The sequence below is a fragment of the Vombatus ursinus genome, unplaced genomic scaffold (assembly GCF_900497805.2).
Source record: "Vombatus ursinus unplaced genomic scaffold, bare-nosed wombat genome assembly UNPS02014781.1, whole genome shotgun sequence".
Classification (NCBI taxonomy): Eukaryota; Metazoa; Chordata; class Mammalia; order Diprotodontia; family Vombatidae; genus Vombatus; species Vombatus ursinus.
The window spans coordinates 12,997,123-13,014,730 of record NW_020954559.1 but is presented as its reverse complement, the minus strand read 5'-3'; the positions used below and the strand labels follow the sequence as shown (position 1 = coordinate 13,014,730).

At 34.1% G+C, this 17,608-nt stretch overlaps 1 protein-coding gene across 1 annotated transcript in view; it reads left to right on the top strand.

Moving 5' to 3' along the window:
- The window catches only part of LOC114046103 (gamma-tubulin complex component 3), a 144,861-nt gene that overhangs the window by 84,671 nt on the left and 42,582 nt on the right, over positions 1-17,608 (top strand). The window contains exons 12-14 of the mRNA XM_027866356.1: positions 12,455-12,565; positions 13,336-13,444; positions 16,586-16,775. Of these exons, the coding sequence (XP_027722157.1) occupies positions 12,455-12,565; positions 13,336-13,444; positions 16,586-16,775 (410 nt within the window). The remainder of the gene's footprint in view (positions 1-12,454; positions 12,566-13,335; positions 13,445-16,585; positions 16,776-17,608) is intronic.

Sequence of the window (17,608 nt, the reverse complement as noted above, 5' to 3'; positions counted from 1 at the left end):
ACCAGAGTCCTTGTCCTTCCTTCCTTTTTCACTAATATTGCATTATTGCATTTTTCAAAGTAAATAAAAATATTAGATAACCAGATTTACTGAAAAGAACAATTGAAATGAAGTTGAGAGACTTGAGTTCTAGTCTTAACTCTGCTACCTTAAGCTCTTGGGCCTGTATTCTCTCCTTTTGTGATTTCCTCACTCTAAAGGTTCAGTTATCTTCTTTATTCAGATGATTTCCACATCCATATATCCATCCCTGTTTTTTCTGATCAACTCTAGTTCTGTATTACCAACTTTATGCTGGATGTTCTTTGGGCATATTAAACTCAACGTGACCTAAATGAAACATTATTTTCCTTGAACCTACCTCTTCCTCAAACTTTCCTATTTCTATGGAAAACAACACCATTCTTTAGGTGATGCAGTTTTATATCCTTGATACTATCCTTAACTCTTTCTTCTCCCTCGTCTATTGTAGCTAACACATTTTCCAAATCTTAAAGATTTTCTCTCCACGACATTTTATCCCTGATTTTCTCCTCTTAAATTATCATTACTCTGTGTTAGGTCCTTATCATCCTTCAGTCTTCTAATTGGTTTCTCTGCTTCCAGACTCTCTATACCATCGCTCATACTGCTAAAAAATATCATTTTCCATAGGCACAGGGTCTGACTGTTATGCTCCTCAGAAACTCCTCAGTCTGGCCTTTGAAATTTTCTAAATTCTGGCTTAGACTTACCATGCCTTACTTATTTAATGTTATTCCTTTTCATTCTAGCCAAATTAGAGTAGTTATTACCCAAACTTGACATTCTATCTCCTACTCCCAGCTTTAATATAAGTAGGTCATGCCCAATGTCTTCTATATGATCTCTCTTCATTTCTCCCTCTCAGAATCCCAGTCTTCATGCAGTGCTATCAGGTAAGGCAGTCACTTCTCTGTGAATCTTTTCCTGATCCACCTTACTGCATTGTTGTTAGTGTTCTTTCTTCTTCCTTAAATTCCTTTGTATTTACTAGCTATGTTTATGTTCCTTTCCCTGCAGCTTTAGACAGTATAGGTCATTCTGTCCTCCTAGATAACTTCTCTTTTAGCTTTCATGACATTGCTCTTCAGTAGAATGTAAGCTTTTTGAGGGAAATGACTTTATTCTCTGAGGGACTGGAAATTAGATAGCATGAATTTGTAATGGATTCTACTGTTTAACAGCTCACAGCTAGGGGTCGAGATTCCAGATATTTGAATGTTAAAATAAATTTATGTGCTTTATGTAGTGAGAGGTATCCTTCATTTTTAGCAGCTAAGTGTGAACTGGGCTTTTATTTGCTCATTAATAAAAGTCTTAGTGGAAGAAATGAAATTTGAGCTAGAGTTTTTACATCTGACTCATAACACAATTTTCTAATTCATCAGATGTGCCAACTTAAATTCTTCCTGCTCTTAGCTGTTATAACTTTTGTGGTAGTAGGATTTGGTAAAGCATTTCCTTTGTTAGAGTTAGTTTTGCTCCTTGTTCTTTATTTATAGGATGATGTGGTAGCTATTTTGAAAACTGAATTATTGATTATTTAACATGAATGTTGTAGCCTTTTAAAAAATTACAACTGTATTAAGTAATTTTGGTTTTATCATGGATCATTTATAAGCTTCCTGGAATGTTAGAGCTGGTGAGGTGAAGGAAATAGAACTAAATGTATAACTCCAGGATGTTGATATACTCTTACTGTATTATCATATTTTGTATACTTAATGAATACCTATTAAATGTTACTTTTTGAGAAACAGCATGAAAATCCTTGTATTTACTATTTTATTGATGTTGATTTATTTTGAAATATGGAAATATTTGTAAGTGTATGACTATATGTATTCATTAGCAAAAAGGTAAATAATGATTCATATAAATATTTTTCTGAAAATATTGTTATAGCTAAAATTATAAACTACTCTAAAACATGTACATTGTTTCTGACTTTTTTTTTTTGGTTAGCTACTTCCCAAGTAGCCAGCTTAGCTTCTTTGGATGTAGTTACTAAATTCTAGTTTTCTTTCTTAAGAGGAACATCGCTTGCATTTTTTTTTATCAATCTCATTTTTAAAAAATGAACCTTAATCTAGAGTCAGGTCTTACTTAGTGAAAGATGATCTAATCTCTATGTTATCTCGACCTTTCTTCCCCCTCCTAAATACTTTGAGCTGTGTGTTTTTGTGTGTGTGTATGCATAGGATGAATTTAATGAAAACACTTCCAAATTTACTAGTATTTTTAGTGGAGGCTTAGTGATATTGGGTCAATAAGATACGTACATTATAAATATGGAATGCTTTTTTAGGAACCTCTTTGTTTCATTCTACTCTACAAACATAGTATGGAGAAAATAAAATCTTATTTAAAATAATAGCATATACAAATTATGTTTGACATATATTTGGTAGTTTGAACTGTATATCTTGATGTAGCTGAATGTATCTCTTTGTGCCTTTTGAGAGGCAGCATGGTATAAGATGTTGAAATTGGGGTCAGGAGATCAGGATTTGAAACCTAACTCAGACTTTAGCTGCATAACCCTGAGCAAACCCCTTAACCTTTCTCAGCCTCAGTTTCCTCATCTGTAAAAAGGGGTAATAATATCTGTAGCATTTGCTTAATAGCATTATTGTGAGAATCAATTGAAATGATGAACATAAAGCACTTTGCAAATCTTAAAATGCCAATAGCAGTTGGCTTCACATCCAGCTTCAGATACTTATTAGTCATGTAACTGGGCAAGTCACTTAACTTCTCAGAGCCTCAGTAAAATGAGAATAATAATACTTCTATTACTTCACAAAAGTATTTTCCTTATGAATGCTACGTAAATATGAATTGTTACTATCTGTGGTGGGAAATGGGATGGAATTTGAATCTTTGCTTCCCACAATATCAAACAGCTATGGTCTCTGTTAGGGCTTATGTTTTTCAGTTATAGATGACTTCTGATGAGTTGCCATGCTTTTACAAATAGCCATTTTAGTGTTAGTAGTAAACAGTATTACTCTTATTTTTAGCCTATTGTAGGTTTTTCTTTGGTAACATACCATTAAAAGAAACTTATAAATGATTATAATTGATGCCTCATGTATTTTACATAAAAAATAGTATTTATTTCCTTGTTAGTTCTTGTATTCATTTGTTTTATATATTTGTTTGCTTTTGTATAGTTTCTTGGAGGATGTGGCTATCAACCTGTACCATGATATTTTCTTTAGTTGTATTAGCTAGTTCTCCTAGCAACATAGAATATTTTTAGATAGTAGAAATTGATTCTCTTATCTCTTCTTTATGTGGATTATCTTTTGACCCTTTTCCTCCCTTATTTGAGAAAATTTTCTAGTTATTCTGTCAAAATTTTCTCTTAGCTTGACTTGAAGTATCTCAGAAAAGCAATAAAGAAGAAATTCCACTAATAGTAATAGCTAATATTTATATAGTGCTCAGTATGTTCCAGGCATTGTCTAAATGCTTTACAATTGTTATCTCATTTGGTCCTCACAACAATCCTAAGAAGTAGGTGCTATTATTAATCCCCATTTTATAGTTGAAGAAACTGGCAAACAGAGGTTAAGAGACTTGTCCAGGGTCACACAGCCAGTAAGTGTCTGAGGTTGGATTTGAATTCAGATCTTCCTGACTTCAGGCCTTGCATTCTTTCAATTTCACCATCTAGCTGCCTATACAGTTATACCTATTTGTTGACAGAATAACTTATAAATCTTCTCTATTGGTCATGATGATTATATACATGAGATGGAAATAAGGTGACTCACTTATCAAGATTGTTCAACCTCTTGGCAAAGCTGAAAAGGAGTTAGGCATTTTGGGGATGAGAAGAGAGAGATAAAGGAAGAGGAGAGAAAAAGAAGGAAGGAAACCAGTGTTGTATTTATTTACTTTGGAAGTGATGATTTCACATTTAACTATACTTATATACAAAGGTAATAAAATTTTCATCATCAGTTTCTTTTGAGCATAAAGATCTGTGAAATCGAGATAATCAAATGGCATAATTTCAGAATTTCCCTTTGAATTCATTTAAGACTTAAGTTTTTATTTCAACACTTTTTTCCAGCCAAGAATTACTCTAGTTTTAAAATTTTCCCTTTAAAAAGTATCTTTTATTATTCAAAAAAGGGGTGACCAATCACCCACTCCTCTTATCCAAAGGCTATTTTATTTTCTCAAGGTGTGGCCTTAGGAGAAATCTCTTCACATTAGTCATCTATTTGATTGACAAGTTGAAGTTGGGATCTTTCAAGGGTCTGTATTAATGGATCTGATTCTCAGAAACTAAGTTGCTTGCTAAGAAAATTACCCTTTTTATTTCTGTTTTTAGTAAGGAGGCCTTGGCATTTGTCCAACAGTTAATGAGAAATCATGGTACAATTATGTTTTTTTCTCAATTCTTTCTGTGTTTGACATAATGGTGAAAATTAAAGAACCTTGAGTGGAAAATGCATCAATAAAATAAAAGCATATCGCAATTATATTCTGACCTTGATTTTTTTCTCTATAACTATATATTTTTCACAGGATTAATTATAATCTAAAATGTACCTATGCTTCTTTGTGTTTGCTACTAGATGTTTTCTAGGTAGAGTAATTGCATGTTACTTTGCCCTTAGATGAAGCAATGCTTTCATAACTTCTAAAGATGACTGAATTGTCTGAGGTTTTTTTCTTTTTTAAATTAAATTTTCTCATTGTTCACACTGATAAAAATCCGTCTGCACTCCAATTACCAGGATAAATTAGTGTGTTGTCTGTAAAAACTAGCTCTTCTGTTTAAATGAATAGTAGATAAATACTGTAAATGCAATTAATCTAATATGCTGAGTGGCAAGCTACAGAACAATGACACATATAGTTTGTTGGTTGAGTAACCTTTTAGATTACTCTTGCTAGGCCAAAGGTTTTTTATTTTTATAGAGCATAATGTAATCTACTAAAGCAGTGATAGCCTCATGCAATCCCTTATGTCTTTCAAAGTGGTCTTTAGTTGTATATTCAAAATTAAAGAGTTAATGTAAACCAAATAAGTCTGCTTTAAAATTTTTCTTTCTGATGTCTAAACTTTTGGCATTGACTATGTGTTAATAATTGTTTTGACAAACACCTTAAGTACCTCTAAAGATGAGGAGTTTTGGCTTCAAGTGATTTGCTTTGTTCGTTTCTTTATAAAAAAAAATTAAGGCATATATTATCAATGCCTGCTGTGAGTGGAGTCTTAAATGTGCATATCAGTTCATTAACAAGCTAATAACAGGATCAAATACAAGACCATAACCCTATTAGCACAACCTGAACCCATATAACTACTGTGAAGGATAGTTTTAGAAAATACCCTTCATTCCACTAAATACCCTGGGTATTGGTATAGAAAACATAATAAATGAATGAAAAAAAATTAAGTACTACTGTGGGTCAAGCCTAGTGCTAAGAGTTGGTGATACAAATACAAAAGTGAGATACTCCTTTCGCATTGTTTTGATAGAAGAGATAACATGTACATGGGAGGTGGGGAAAAAGCTACTGGATGGATAATAAAATGAAGTCATCCCCAGAGTACAGAGAGAGTAAGGGAAGTCATCCTTTAAAAGTATTTAAAATAATTTACTGACTCTTTATGTAGTTGCTTGTCATTATGAGTAAAACCAAGATTGCTACTTGAAAATTTGTCAACAAAATTTTACTGCTGATGAATTCCGTTCCTGGACTCTTGTCAAAATCATCTCTTATATTGCTGAAACTGAAATTGTTCCTTGTCTTCATATTCCAATACTAAGTGCCCATGACCCTTGGGGCCAAGTTCTCCGTGCTAAAATGCCAACTCCATAATCTTGAAAATTTACTTGCTAATTAGAAAAGTAAGGGACAATCCCTCTCTTGTCACCTTAAAGGTAATATGTATTTGAATCTTAGACTTTTGGAAACAATTATCGTCCTAGCTCTTTATAGCTGTTCTTGGATGTTTAGAGACTTCCCTAGAAGAACTAGACTAGGCTAATGGGGCTAAAGCAGTAGTCTTTTGTTATGTGTACATTTTATTGCACCTGAGTTAAGGCTCTTAATTTATGACAGCCTACTGGATTGAGTGAAGGGGATTAAGGAAAGAAGAAATATAGTGGGATGGATCACAGTCAACTGAGGATACAACTGGTTATCTAATGAGACAGTATAAATATGTGAACAAGTCCAAAGCAGAAGGTTTTTTTTTGGGGGGGGTATCATGGACCCCTTTGGCAATCTGATAAAATACTTATGGGCCTCTTAGAATAATATTTTTAAATGCATCAAATAAAATACATAGAATCATTAAGGAAACCAATTATATTGAAATATAGCTATTAACATAAACAAAAAAAAAACAAAAAAGTTTACAGACCCCAAGTTAAGAACCCCTGGTCTAGACCTTGGGTAGAATAATCTCGACACTATGGCAGACAGTGATCATGTGAGAAATAACCCTGGACCTGTTACGCAGGTTATTCCAGATTCTTGACCTTGCTTCCTAGTTTGGTGCATTCAGGTCTGGGTTAGTACTACACAGCAAGGTCATTCCATAATATGTAAGAGGGCCATATGCTTCTCAGAAAGGGGTATGGTCTTATTTAAATGTATCTTGTTGATTTCTCACCTCTCTTACAATAGGCTGATAAGGACTCATTTAGCTAGGAAAAGTTTCTAGCAAGGAAGAATATAGGTATGTGTGTGTGTGCGGGGGGTGATTCAGAAAAGAGTAGAGGTAGGAGTAGAAGACATTCCTAAAGTAGGCAACCTAGCAATAATGACTTGCCAAGTGGAAGATTTTTTTGGCTGACAAAATGACCTGACTTTATCTGACTGGAGTAATAACTCTATTTGGGAGTATTTGAGACCATTTAGGGGAGGATGGCATTATGAAAAGCTAGTGGGGAATATGTTTTGGAGCAAGCAGGATCTTCTAGCATCCTTTAAATTCTAAAATGTGTTGGTTTACATAATGTTGTAATGTAGTCTAGAAAGCACTGCCTTTGGAGCCAGAATACCTGTTGTGTACCTTGTTACCCATGGAACCTTTGGCCAGTCACTTACTGTCTTTGAGTCATCATTGGATGCTCATCAGTAAAATCAGGGGACTAGATTAGGTGCCCTCTAAGGTCCTTTCCAGTTTCAAATTCTGTGATAACTTATAATCTCTGTATAAATTGATCATATCCTAAGTAAGCAGTATTTTGGTAAAAGTTATATTGTATTTGGAAAAATTTGCTTGCATAGTATAGGCACTATTATATCATTAATATTTATTATTTATGAGGACTCTTTTCTATTTAGGATGTTCCTATTTTAAAATCTGAGATTTTTCTTTGCATTAATTGTTTTACAGGGTAAAAGAGATGAATTTTTCTCTCTCTTGATTCGTTTTTCTTTTTATTTAATATTTTAGGAATAGGTTGATGAAATGCAATAGACATATTATGAAGCATATTTTATATGTAATATGTATTCACATGTATATGTACATGTACACACACATATATACATACATACATATATGAATGAAATATACAAGTTGGATGTATATCAGAGTTGGAAGGGACCTTGAACAATTTAGCCTAATACCCTCCCTTGACAGATGAGGAAACTGAAACCCAGAGAGATAAAGCCATTGCCATATAGCTGATTAAAACACAAATATTGAAATGCTTAGACAGTAAGATTAAAGAACTGTTTTGTGGAATGCTGTTTTTAGTCAAGTTTAAAGAAATTCGAAAGAAGGTTAAAAAACAAATATAATTGCTGAGGCTCAAACTGATAGTCATTCACTCTAAAAGTCATTATTGATCCTCTCGATTTCATCAGTTAAGTTAATAACCTTGAGCCTGAAGTTGATCTGCTATTAAAGTTAAAGTAATGTATGAAAAAAAAATAAAACCAAATATAGGAAAACTCTAGTCCTAATCAATCCAGGTTTAGTACAACCTGACCAAGTAGGCAAAAGGAAACCTATCCAAATAGAATGGTGAATTTCATACAGCTCACCTTGTTACTTTAAGATTTAGCATAATCTCCTACTTTCTGAACTCTTTTCTGTTTTTGTATTGATTGCTTAGAAGTAGATTTCTCTGAAGTTGAATTTAATTTTTAATGTTCCTTTAATTTCGTTTAGAGGTAGATATCCAAAAAAGAAACCCTTCTTTTCTACTAGATATGCTCATTTCTAGTATGTGGATAATGATATCCCTAACTGTGATTCCTCAGTAATCTACTTTACCCCTTAGTAATCTACTTTACCCCTTATTTTTTATTTCCTTTTAATAAGAACAGTAAAAATTAAAAATCTTAAATAAAAATGGTATTGGAGTGACTTGGGATAGGTACTGTATACTTAGGATTTACCTGGATTGCTATTTTTAAGATGTGTATTTGAAATAAATATAGTAAATATAGGCACAAACATTAATTCAGACTTGATTCTGACTGTATATTAAGATGTTTTCAATTCAACAAGCATTTATCAAATACCTTCTAAGTGCTACTATGGTAAGCATTTTTTGAATGAATGATTTTGAAAAAAAAGTAGATAAGTAGTAAATATATTCAAAGTTAAGTACAAAATAATTTGGAGTGGGGGGTACAGCTAGGTAGTGCAGTGGAGAGTGTGCCAGGTCTAAAGTCAGGAAGACTCATCTACCTGAGTTCAAATCTGGTCTCACTTACTAGCTCTGTGGCTCTGGACAAGTCACTTAACCCTGTTTGCCTTGGCTTCCTTATCTGTGAAATGAGCAGGAGAAGGAAATGGCAAACCACTCCAGGATCTCTGCCAAGAAAATCCCAAATGGGGTCAGGAAGAGTCAGACACGACTGAATAACAACAACAACAACAAATTTGGTAGGGGAACGCTAACGTTTGAAGCGATCAGGAAAGTCTTCATGTAGGAGATGGCACTTGAACCTTAAATAGACTTAGGGATTTTGAGAGGAAAAGGTAAAGAAGGAGAGCAATGTGTATAGATTGGGCAAAGACTTCAAGATTAGAAATGCAAATTTGCATATAGTAAGTGGCAAGTAGACTAGTTTAGTGGAGTAATTCAGAAAATATAAGTTAGAGTCAGATAGTAAAGGGCTTTAAATGCCAAACAAGAGTTTTCATTTGATCCCAGTAGCAATAAGGAATTTCTTGTTATTGTTGAGTTGTTTTTCAGTTGTTTCTGACTCTTCATGACCCCATTTGAGGTTTTCTTGACAAAGATACTGGAGTAGTTTGGCATATCCTTCTCCATCTCATTTTACAGATGAGGAGACTGAGGCAAACAGGGTTAAGTGACTTGCCCAGGGTCACACAGCTAGTAAGTGTCTGAGGCCAGATTTGATCTCAGGAAGTCTTCCTGACTCCAGGCCCATCACTCTCTCCACTGTACCAACTATCCACCCTGCGAAATTGCATATGACAGAGAATATTATAAATGGAGATTTCACATTGTGGGTTTTGTAGTATGTACATATCCATATCCGAAATACGTAAGAATTGGTAACATGTAGAATGTAATCAATAACTAGGAATTAAGCAAAACCTCTGAGTAGTGAAAATAGATGACACAAATTCTATTCAGTAAATATTTATTGACCATATACTTTAGTAGTAGAAGTAGCATTTAAATTAGGAATCTTAGATTGAGCTCCCCAGTCATTATAATACTTGTACTATTGACAAAAGATTGTTTTCCAAGGACCCACCTAGATATTTACAGAATGGTGAATCACCCAGTAGGTTGGTCACTTGGTAATGACTTATTTGGTCATGGCAGCCCATTGATGCAAAAATATAAAATGGCTCTCTGTCCTCGCAGGTCTACTTTAGTGATGCTGTCAAGGTGTCAGAAAAGAGATCTAGTGTTTTCAGATAACCCATAAACATTAATTTAACAGTTAATACTCTAAATGTTAGTCTTGTGCCCAGTGACCAATAGTGAGTAGACATACTGGAGGAACTGAATTGTATTAATCCTTACTGTCTTACTTTATACAAAAACAAGACAAAAGGGAGTTGAAGCTCATTGGAAGGGCATCTTCTTGCGCAGGTTCTCTTTGGAGTAAAAATTACAAAGTTAAGGAAATTGATTTTATTCTCATGTAAAGATAACCTGAAACTTTATGAAAGAGTAAGAAGCAATTTATAGAAAACCTGATAAGAGATACAGCTAAGTAAAGCTATTCCAAGAGTGTTTAAAGATGAAATTGGAAGGACAAAAAGCAGATGAAGACTGGAAAAGATGGAAAAGCATCTGGGCTAGACTAAATATTCATAAAATAGATTTCTTTTGAGGATGACAGCCTCCATTTAAGGAGGGCGCCTAGACCAGACATCTCTTCCTTTCCCACTGGACTGCAATCCAAATTCCTCTGTCATGCCCTAGAAAACTCTTTATTCCACACCATCCCTTCAGCCCTGGAATTCACACTTCAGAAATGCCCTCGGGTCTCTGTTATTCTTCCATTTAAGGAGGATAGCCAATCTTGTCATCTCCTTGTTTTTCACCAGGCTGCAATCCATACTTCTCCATCATGCCCTTGCTCTTGAGTACCTTCCATCACCCCCATCCCACCACCCCTTGACATCTTTTTCATATGATATCATCATCCATTATAATGTAAGGTCCTTGAGGGTAGGGGCTATCCTTTTGCTTGTATTTGTATTCTGTGTTCTGGCACATAGTAAGTACTTAATAAATGCTCATTGGCTAAATGACATAATTATAAAGGTGTCGATCAGTTCTTAAGATGGATATAAGAGGGGAGGAATGGAAAAAATGTACATTTTATTACCAAAAAATGCTAGCCATGAGAATATCAAGAATTACAATCTTGTATGCTTACTTTCTCATCTTTATAAAGTCTTTAGGAAAATAATCTTCTACTTACTTTTTGGGCATCCTTGGTGAAAGCACAGGCTTTTATAAATGATCCTGTACAGTTGTTCAGTCATTTCATTTGTGTCTGACTCTTTGTGACCTCATTTGAAGTTTTCTTGGCAAAGGTACTGGAGTGGTTTGCTATTTCCTTTTCCCACTAATTTTACAGATGAGGAAATTGAGGCAAACAGGGTTAAGACCTAGAGTCACACAGCTAGTAAGTGTGGGAGGCCAGATTTGAACTCAGGGAGATGAATTTTCCTGACTCCAGGGCCTGGTGCTATATCTACTCTGCCACTTAGTTTGCATCACCTTTTCTTCTTAGGTTTTTTTTTTTTTTTTTTTTTTTTTTAGGCAGTTGGGATTAAGTGACTTGCCCGGGACCACACAGCTAAGTGTCAAGTGTTTGGTCTGAGGTCAGATTTGAACTCAGGTCCTCCTGACTTCAGGGCTGGTGCTCTATCCACTGCCCCACCTAGTTGCCCCTGCATCATCTTTTCTTTATATTCACATGATTGACTGAAAGATGTAGAGAGTATGAGATACACTATTTTTATTATTGACTATAAAAATATTTACATTGGTAGAGCAAAATGCTTTCCTTTAAGTTACTCCTCCAAAATGATTTCTCCTATACATGTGTCAGTCATTCCAATTTCTTTTAAATATTTTTTTTTTTGGCTAAGCAATGGGGTTAAGTGACCTGCCCAGGGTCACACAGCTAGTAAGTGTCAAGTGTCTGGGGTTGGATTTGAACTCAGGTCCTCCTGACTCCAGGGCCAGTGCTGTATCCACTCTGCCACCTAGCTGCTCCATCATTCAATTTCTTTACAAGATGTCACAGTATTATTTAATGACTGGTTATTATAGAATGGAATGAGTTCTGATAGTCATGAATATTCTGATTTGGCTGGCACATAAAATATGGAAAAGAGAGGAGTGTGAGATAAACCTGTGAATATAAAGTCAGGGGTAATGCTCATGCACTTTATTTGTGAGCTCTAACACAGACTGACTCTTGATACACACTTCTTACAAACTTGCTTATCTTCAAACAAAATCCACAATGGATTAGAATCAACACATTGAAAAGACAAAGGCTTGCTACAAGCAGTCACCCTACCCCAGTGAGGGCTGATACACTGCAGTAGGATGAACTCAGTAAAATTAAAGTAGACATACCTGGGGAAAAAAAGGCATGAACCTCTCAGGAAGTTTTGAAATCATTACTAATTTATATCATAGTTTGAAAACAAATCATAATGCAAATCCAGGAAGAAATAAAAGCTCAGTTATGTGCAGAAATGGCTGTTTAGGAATGTGAGGAAATGTGTAATATGTTTTAGGAATATTTCCATTCAAAATGTTTAACATTTCTAAAGAGTATTTTTACTTAAAGGATAAACTTTAAACTATCTAGAAATCATAGCTAACTAGAATGATATTCCCCATATGTTCTAGACAGTCAGTTTTACTCTAAATAATATTATTTCTTAATATTTAAGATGTTTTTCCCCTTTCCCTTTCAGTTTTTTGTAGCTTCAGATCCTACAGTTAAAACTGATCGACTGTGGCATGATAAGTATACTTTAAGAAAATCTATGATTCCTTCTTTTATTACAATGGACCAGTCCAGAAAGGTATGGCTAGAAGAGCTTTTGTATTATTTAATGATTCGCTATAATGCTGTATTGCTCTTTGTACTAATGTTATTTTTTTAAATAAGTGGGTTGCTATATATATATATACATATATATATATATATATAGAGAGAGAGAGAGAGAGAGAGAGAGAGAGAAAACTAGCTTCATTATCTGGATATTTAATTTTCTTGGATAGCAGTTGGATGATATTGTGAATGTCTTGTAAAACAGCTGGGTTTTTTTTTTGTGGGTGGGGACACCATAGGATATGTTAACTTTAAAAAAAATCAAATATTTATGAGGAGAAGAAAACATAGCATAATGAATAATTGGCATTGGAGACAGGAAGACTTAAGTTCAAGTTCTTCCTCTTAAACATTCTGATTATGGACCTGGTTGTCACTTAATCTTTTAATGCTCCAGGCAAACTCTCTAAGACTCTAAAGTTGCAGAGTCCACTTGTATTGGGAGGAGTGTCCTCACTGGGAGTTCCGTTGAAATCAAAAGTGTGGTTTAAAAAAAATAGACTACCAACTAGCATTGTATTAGGTTTTCACATGAGTAAATTTGTACTTTATGTATTACATATGTATTTGTATATACTCTATATATAATCTCTGTATATTTCTGTATGATGTCTTAATGCAGTTTTAAGTGTTGATAAAACTGTGCTAAGATTTTTTGAATATTGCATGTGGATGTGCATAATTTTGGGGATTATTATAATTTCCACGAAGATAACCACAGGATTTTTTGTCCTTGTTTAGGTTCTTCTGATAGGAAAATCTATTAATTTCTTGCATCAAGTTTGTCATGATCAAACACCAACTGCAAAGATGATAGCTGTGACAAAGTCCACAGAGTCTCCAAAAGATGGTATGTTGATTCAGATGCTAAAAACATTCAGTTAATTATTCATTTCTCAGCTATTGAGTATGCTTTTTGAAGTCTTGAAAATAAAAAGCATGTAGTTCACTAAGTACTTGTGTGCATTAAGATGTTTTTCTGGATACAATGTTGCTTTTTTCCTTTTACTAATTTTTATAACATTTTATGATTACACATTTTTATGTTTGTACATTTTTTAGAAAAGTATGGCAATTGACTGTTTTTAATAATTTGTAACTTTCTTTTCATGGTATAATAAAGCAAATCTTAGCTTATCTTCCAAGTCAATTTCTCATCCTTCATGAACTGAGCAGCATTTGATGCTTGGCCATCTCTCCTTTTGGATGCTCTCTCCTCCTTGGATTTTTTGTGACATTATTCCTTTTTAGTTCTTCAACTTGTTTGACCATTCCTCACTCTTCATTGCAGGGTTGTCATCTGTATCAGATTCCCTAACTTTTCCCCCCATGCTCTGATCTTGACCTTTCTTTCTTTTTTCTTTTTATACGCTTTCTCAGTGACATCTTAAACTGGAAGGAACCTGAGAAATCTAATTTACTGTAATCATTTTACAGATTGGGAAACAAAAAAGTCATACATTGAGACTCGTGGCAGAACTAGCACTAGAATCTAGGATTCCTGAGTCCTACCCCAATCCTTTCAATTACACCTTGTTTTCTTACCCTGTTTTCTTCCTTAAAAAAAGGAAATGAATTTAAACAAATATTTATATATATGCTTATCTGTTCTCTCTCATCATCTCTTATGTAGATTATTCCAACAGCCTCCCAATTAGTCTCTTTGCCTCAAGTTTCTCACTATTCCAGTATATCCTACACTGCTGCCAAAGTAATTTTCCTTGAGCACAGATCTGCCCTTTTGACTCCCCTAATGAATCAAGTCCATTGACTTTCTATTCCCTTTAGAATAAAATATAAGCACCCCTATTTAGCTCTTAAAGCCCTACCAGATCTAGCCCTAACCTATATTTATAGCTTCTTTAAACATTACTTTCCCTCCCACACTTTGTGATCTAGCAAAGTTGGCCTTCTTTGTTCTTCATGCTAAACACTCCATCTCTTATGACTCCATGCATTTTGTAGTGGCCATGCTCCATACATTTTCATAAGTTTTCTTTATGCCATTCCTTTATCTCCTGTCTTATAGAGTTTTCTCTCTTCCTCTAAGACAGTTCAAGCACCAACTTCTGCATGAAGCCTTTCCTGATCCCCTTAATTGCTAGTGTCCTTTCTAAACTGCCTTATATTTAATTACTGTGTATTTATTTGTATTTAGTCATTTATGCTGTATGTATATTTCTATATGTACTTGTCTCTCCCCATTAGAGTGTAAACTTGAATAGGGATTGATTAGTTTTTTGTGCTTGTATTTTCATTGCCTAGCATAATGCCTGGCACAAAAGAAGGGCTTCATAAATACTTGCTGATTGATTTATTGATCTTTCTGTTATTTGTATCTTCACTTTTGAGTTCATCCTTTATGCTCCTATTGAAATAATCTTCCTAATGAATTGTACTGATTTTCTTCTACTCAATAGCCTTCAATATTTATCCATTGCTTACTAAATAAACTCTGCATACTGGCATTTATGGCCTTTTCCAAGCCTTTTTTTTCCCCCCAGCTAAATAGCTGTCTCTTTTCCAGCTAAATAGATTTCTCTGGCTATTTTCAGACTTCCAGTTAAACTGAATCATTTACTGGTTCCTGTTCTCAGCCTGACTTCTCCTGTCTCTCTGCATTTGCTCATGCCATCACCCTGAATGAAATTTTCTGTTCTCTGTCCTCCAGTCACTTATTTCTACTTGTTGAAATTTAGGTGCCATCTTTCCTAAGAAACCTTTATCACCTCCTTTTGCCTGTGCCTTTCCTTTGTACTTATTGCCTTCTGCGTTTTATCATAACTATTCATGTAAAATTTTATCTTTTCTATTGAATTGTTCGCTCCATGAAAGCAGGGCCATGTCTTACATCTTCTATATGTCCCCAGCCCTTAGCGTAGTGTTTTGTAGTTATTTAATAAATATGTGTTGAATCAAATGTAACCAAACAGTTGAAGATTAACATCACTCAGGATGTTTTTGTCACTTAAAAAAGCCACTGACTTTTAAATTTAGCTATTCTTAATAACTAGACAAAGTTTCTTTTTTTACATTTGTATTCCTTGAAAATGAAAAAAAAAAGCAAGGGAAAGATTCAGATTACCTTAAAATATAAAAGACAAATGTGTATGGATCTATTAGTATGAAGAACAAATAATGGGGCAGCTAGGTGGCGCAGTGGATAGAGCACTGGCCCTGAAGTCAGGAGTACCTGAGTTCAAATCCAGCCTCAGACCAGACACTTGACACTTACTAACTGTGTGACCCTGGGCAAGTCACTTAACCCCAATTGCCAAAAAAAAAAAAGAAAGAAAAAGAACAAATAAAATATTTTTTTAATTAGCCCTGGGTTTTCCCATTATTTCCAAGTTTGTTTAAATACATTCCTAAAAGACATCTCTTATATAGTTTCCTTTTAGTTTGCAGAAGCTGTAGTGGTAGAATTTGGGAGTAACACTTGCCTTATAATAGCTAGAGTTTATAATGCAGTTCTTCTGAGGTTCATTTCCATTGGATTGACATATAGTTGAGAATACCTTATTACATCAGTCTTTGGGTTCTTAAATAGTTAGTAGTAGATCAATAGCATGTTACTTTGTACTTGATAGCATTATATTTTTAATGAAATCGATGTGCTTGTTTTTAGGGGACGTTATTTGAACTGCAGTATCTATGATTTCAAGTACCACTGGTTTCTGCTTATTGTGTACTGATCATCTGTTTTTCTGTTAAATTATCAGCTGTAGATATTATGTAAAATATACTAGTCTGCTGTAAATTCAACTGGGTGTTAGATTTTTTGAAAGTTACCAATGATTCTACTTGGTAATGATGAAATGGTTATGATTTCACATATTGTCTAGTACTAACAGCATTTCAGTTCAGAAGAGTAGGATTTTTAAAAATGTTCATTATTGACATATGTATATATCTATATGTCTTTTCGGTTTCCTGATTTGGTTAAAATGCAAATAAAGTATACATATATACTTTTCTTTTTTTGTTGCAGCTGCAGACTTATTCACAGATTTGGAAAATGCATTTCAGGGAAAAATTGATGCAGCTTATTTTGAGACCAGCAAATACTTATTGGATGTTCTTAATAAAAAATACAGTTTATTGGAGCACATGCAGGCTATGCGGCGATATTTACTTCTTGGTCAAGGAGATTTTATAAGGCACTTAATGGACTTGCTTAAGTAAGAAAAATATGAATACATATTTATTATGCTTCTAAACATGTGGTAGAAATAGCGTTTTAAAAGAAAACTTTTGGTGTAACTCATATGACTTGCTTATAAGAATATTTATGTGTAGTCAAGAGGAAAACTCAATGATTTGCCCTTTTGCAAGATATATTTTTAAATAAAATTTTAAAAGGAAAAATAGAATTGCAAGATATTTAAAGGAAACCACCTTGTTATCTTTGTTGATAGTTGCCAACATAAACTTTTGGGATGATGAAGTGTAAGCTGTGAGTCTTAATTTTGCTGCTTCAGCATATAAATGACCAACAGTCATTTCTGGAGTACCTATTATGTTCCAGGCACTAGAAGAGGCACTAGTTATGCAGAGACAAAAATGAAACAGTTCTTGCCATTAAGTTTACATTCTGTTGAGGGAAGCAACATGTACACAGATAACAATATACAAAGTTATATAGAGAGTTGTGACATAAATACAGAATTAACTTTTCTTTAGCTCATCACAAAAGGCACCAGAAAAGAAAACTTAGGTAAGTTTTTAAAACTACATTTCGGGTTTTTAGTTTGCATTGACAGTTTGATGTTAAACAATACCAACTTCTTCTTGTAGTGTATTGACATTCTACTTGGCGGCTTTAGTTCCAGGGTAATGTTCTTAATATGACTAACTCTGGATCAGTGCAGGAATTTTTCATGGTTCCAGAAACAATCCAGACTATGGATCCCATAGGAACTCAGTAACTCAAGCTGGAATGTAACTGGAATGAAAATCACTTAGTTTGTGTGTGTGTGTGTGTGTGTGTGTGTGTGTGTGTGTGTGTGTGTGT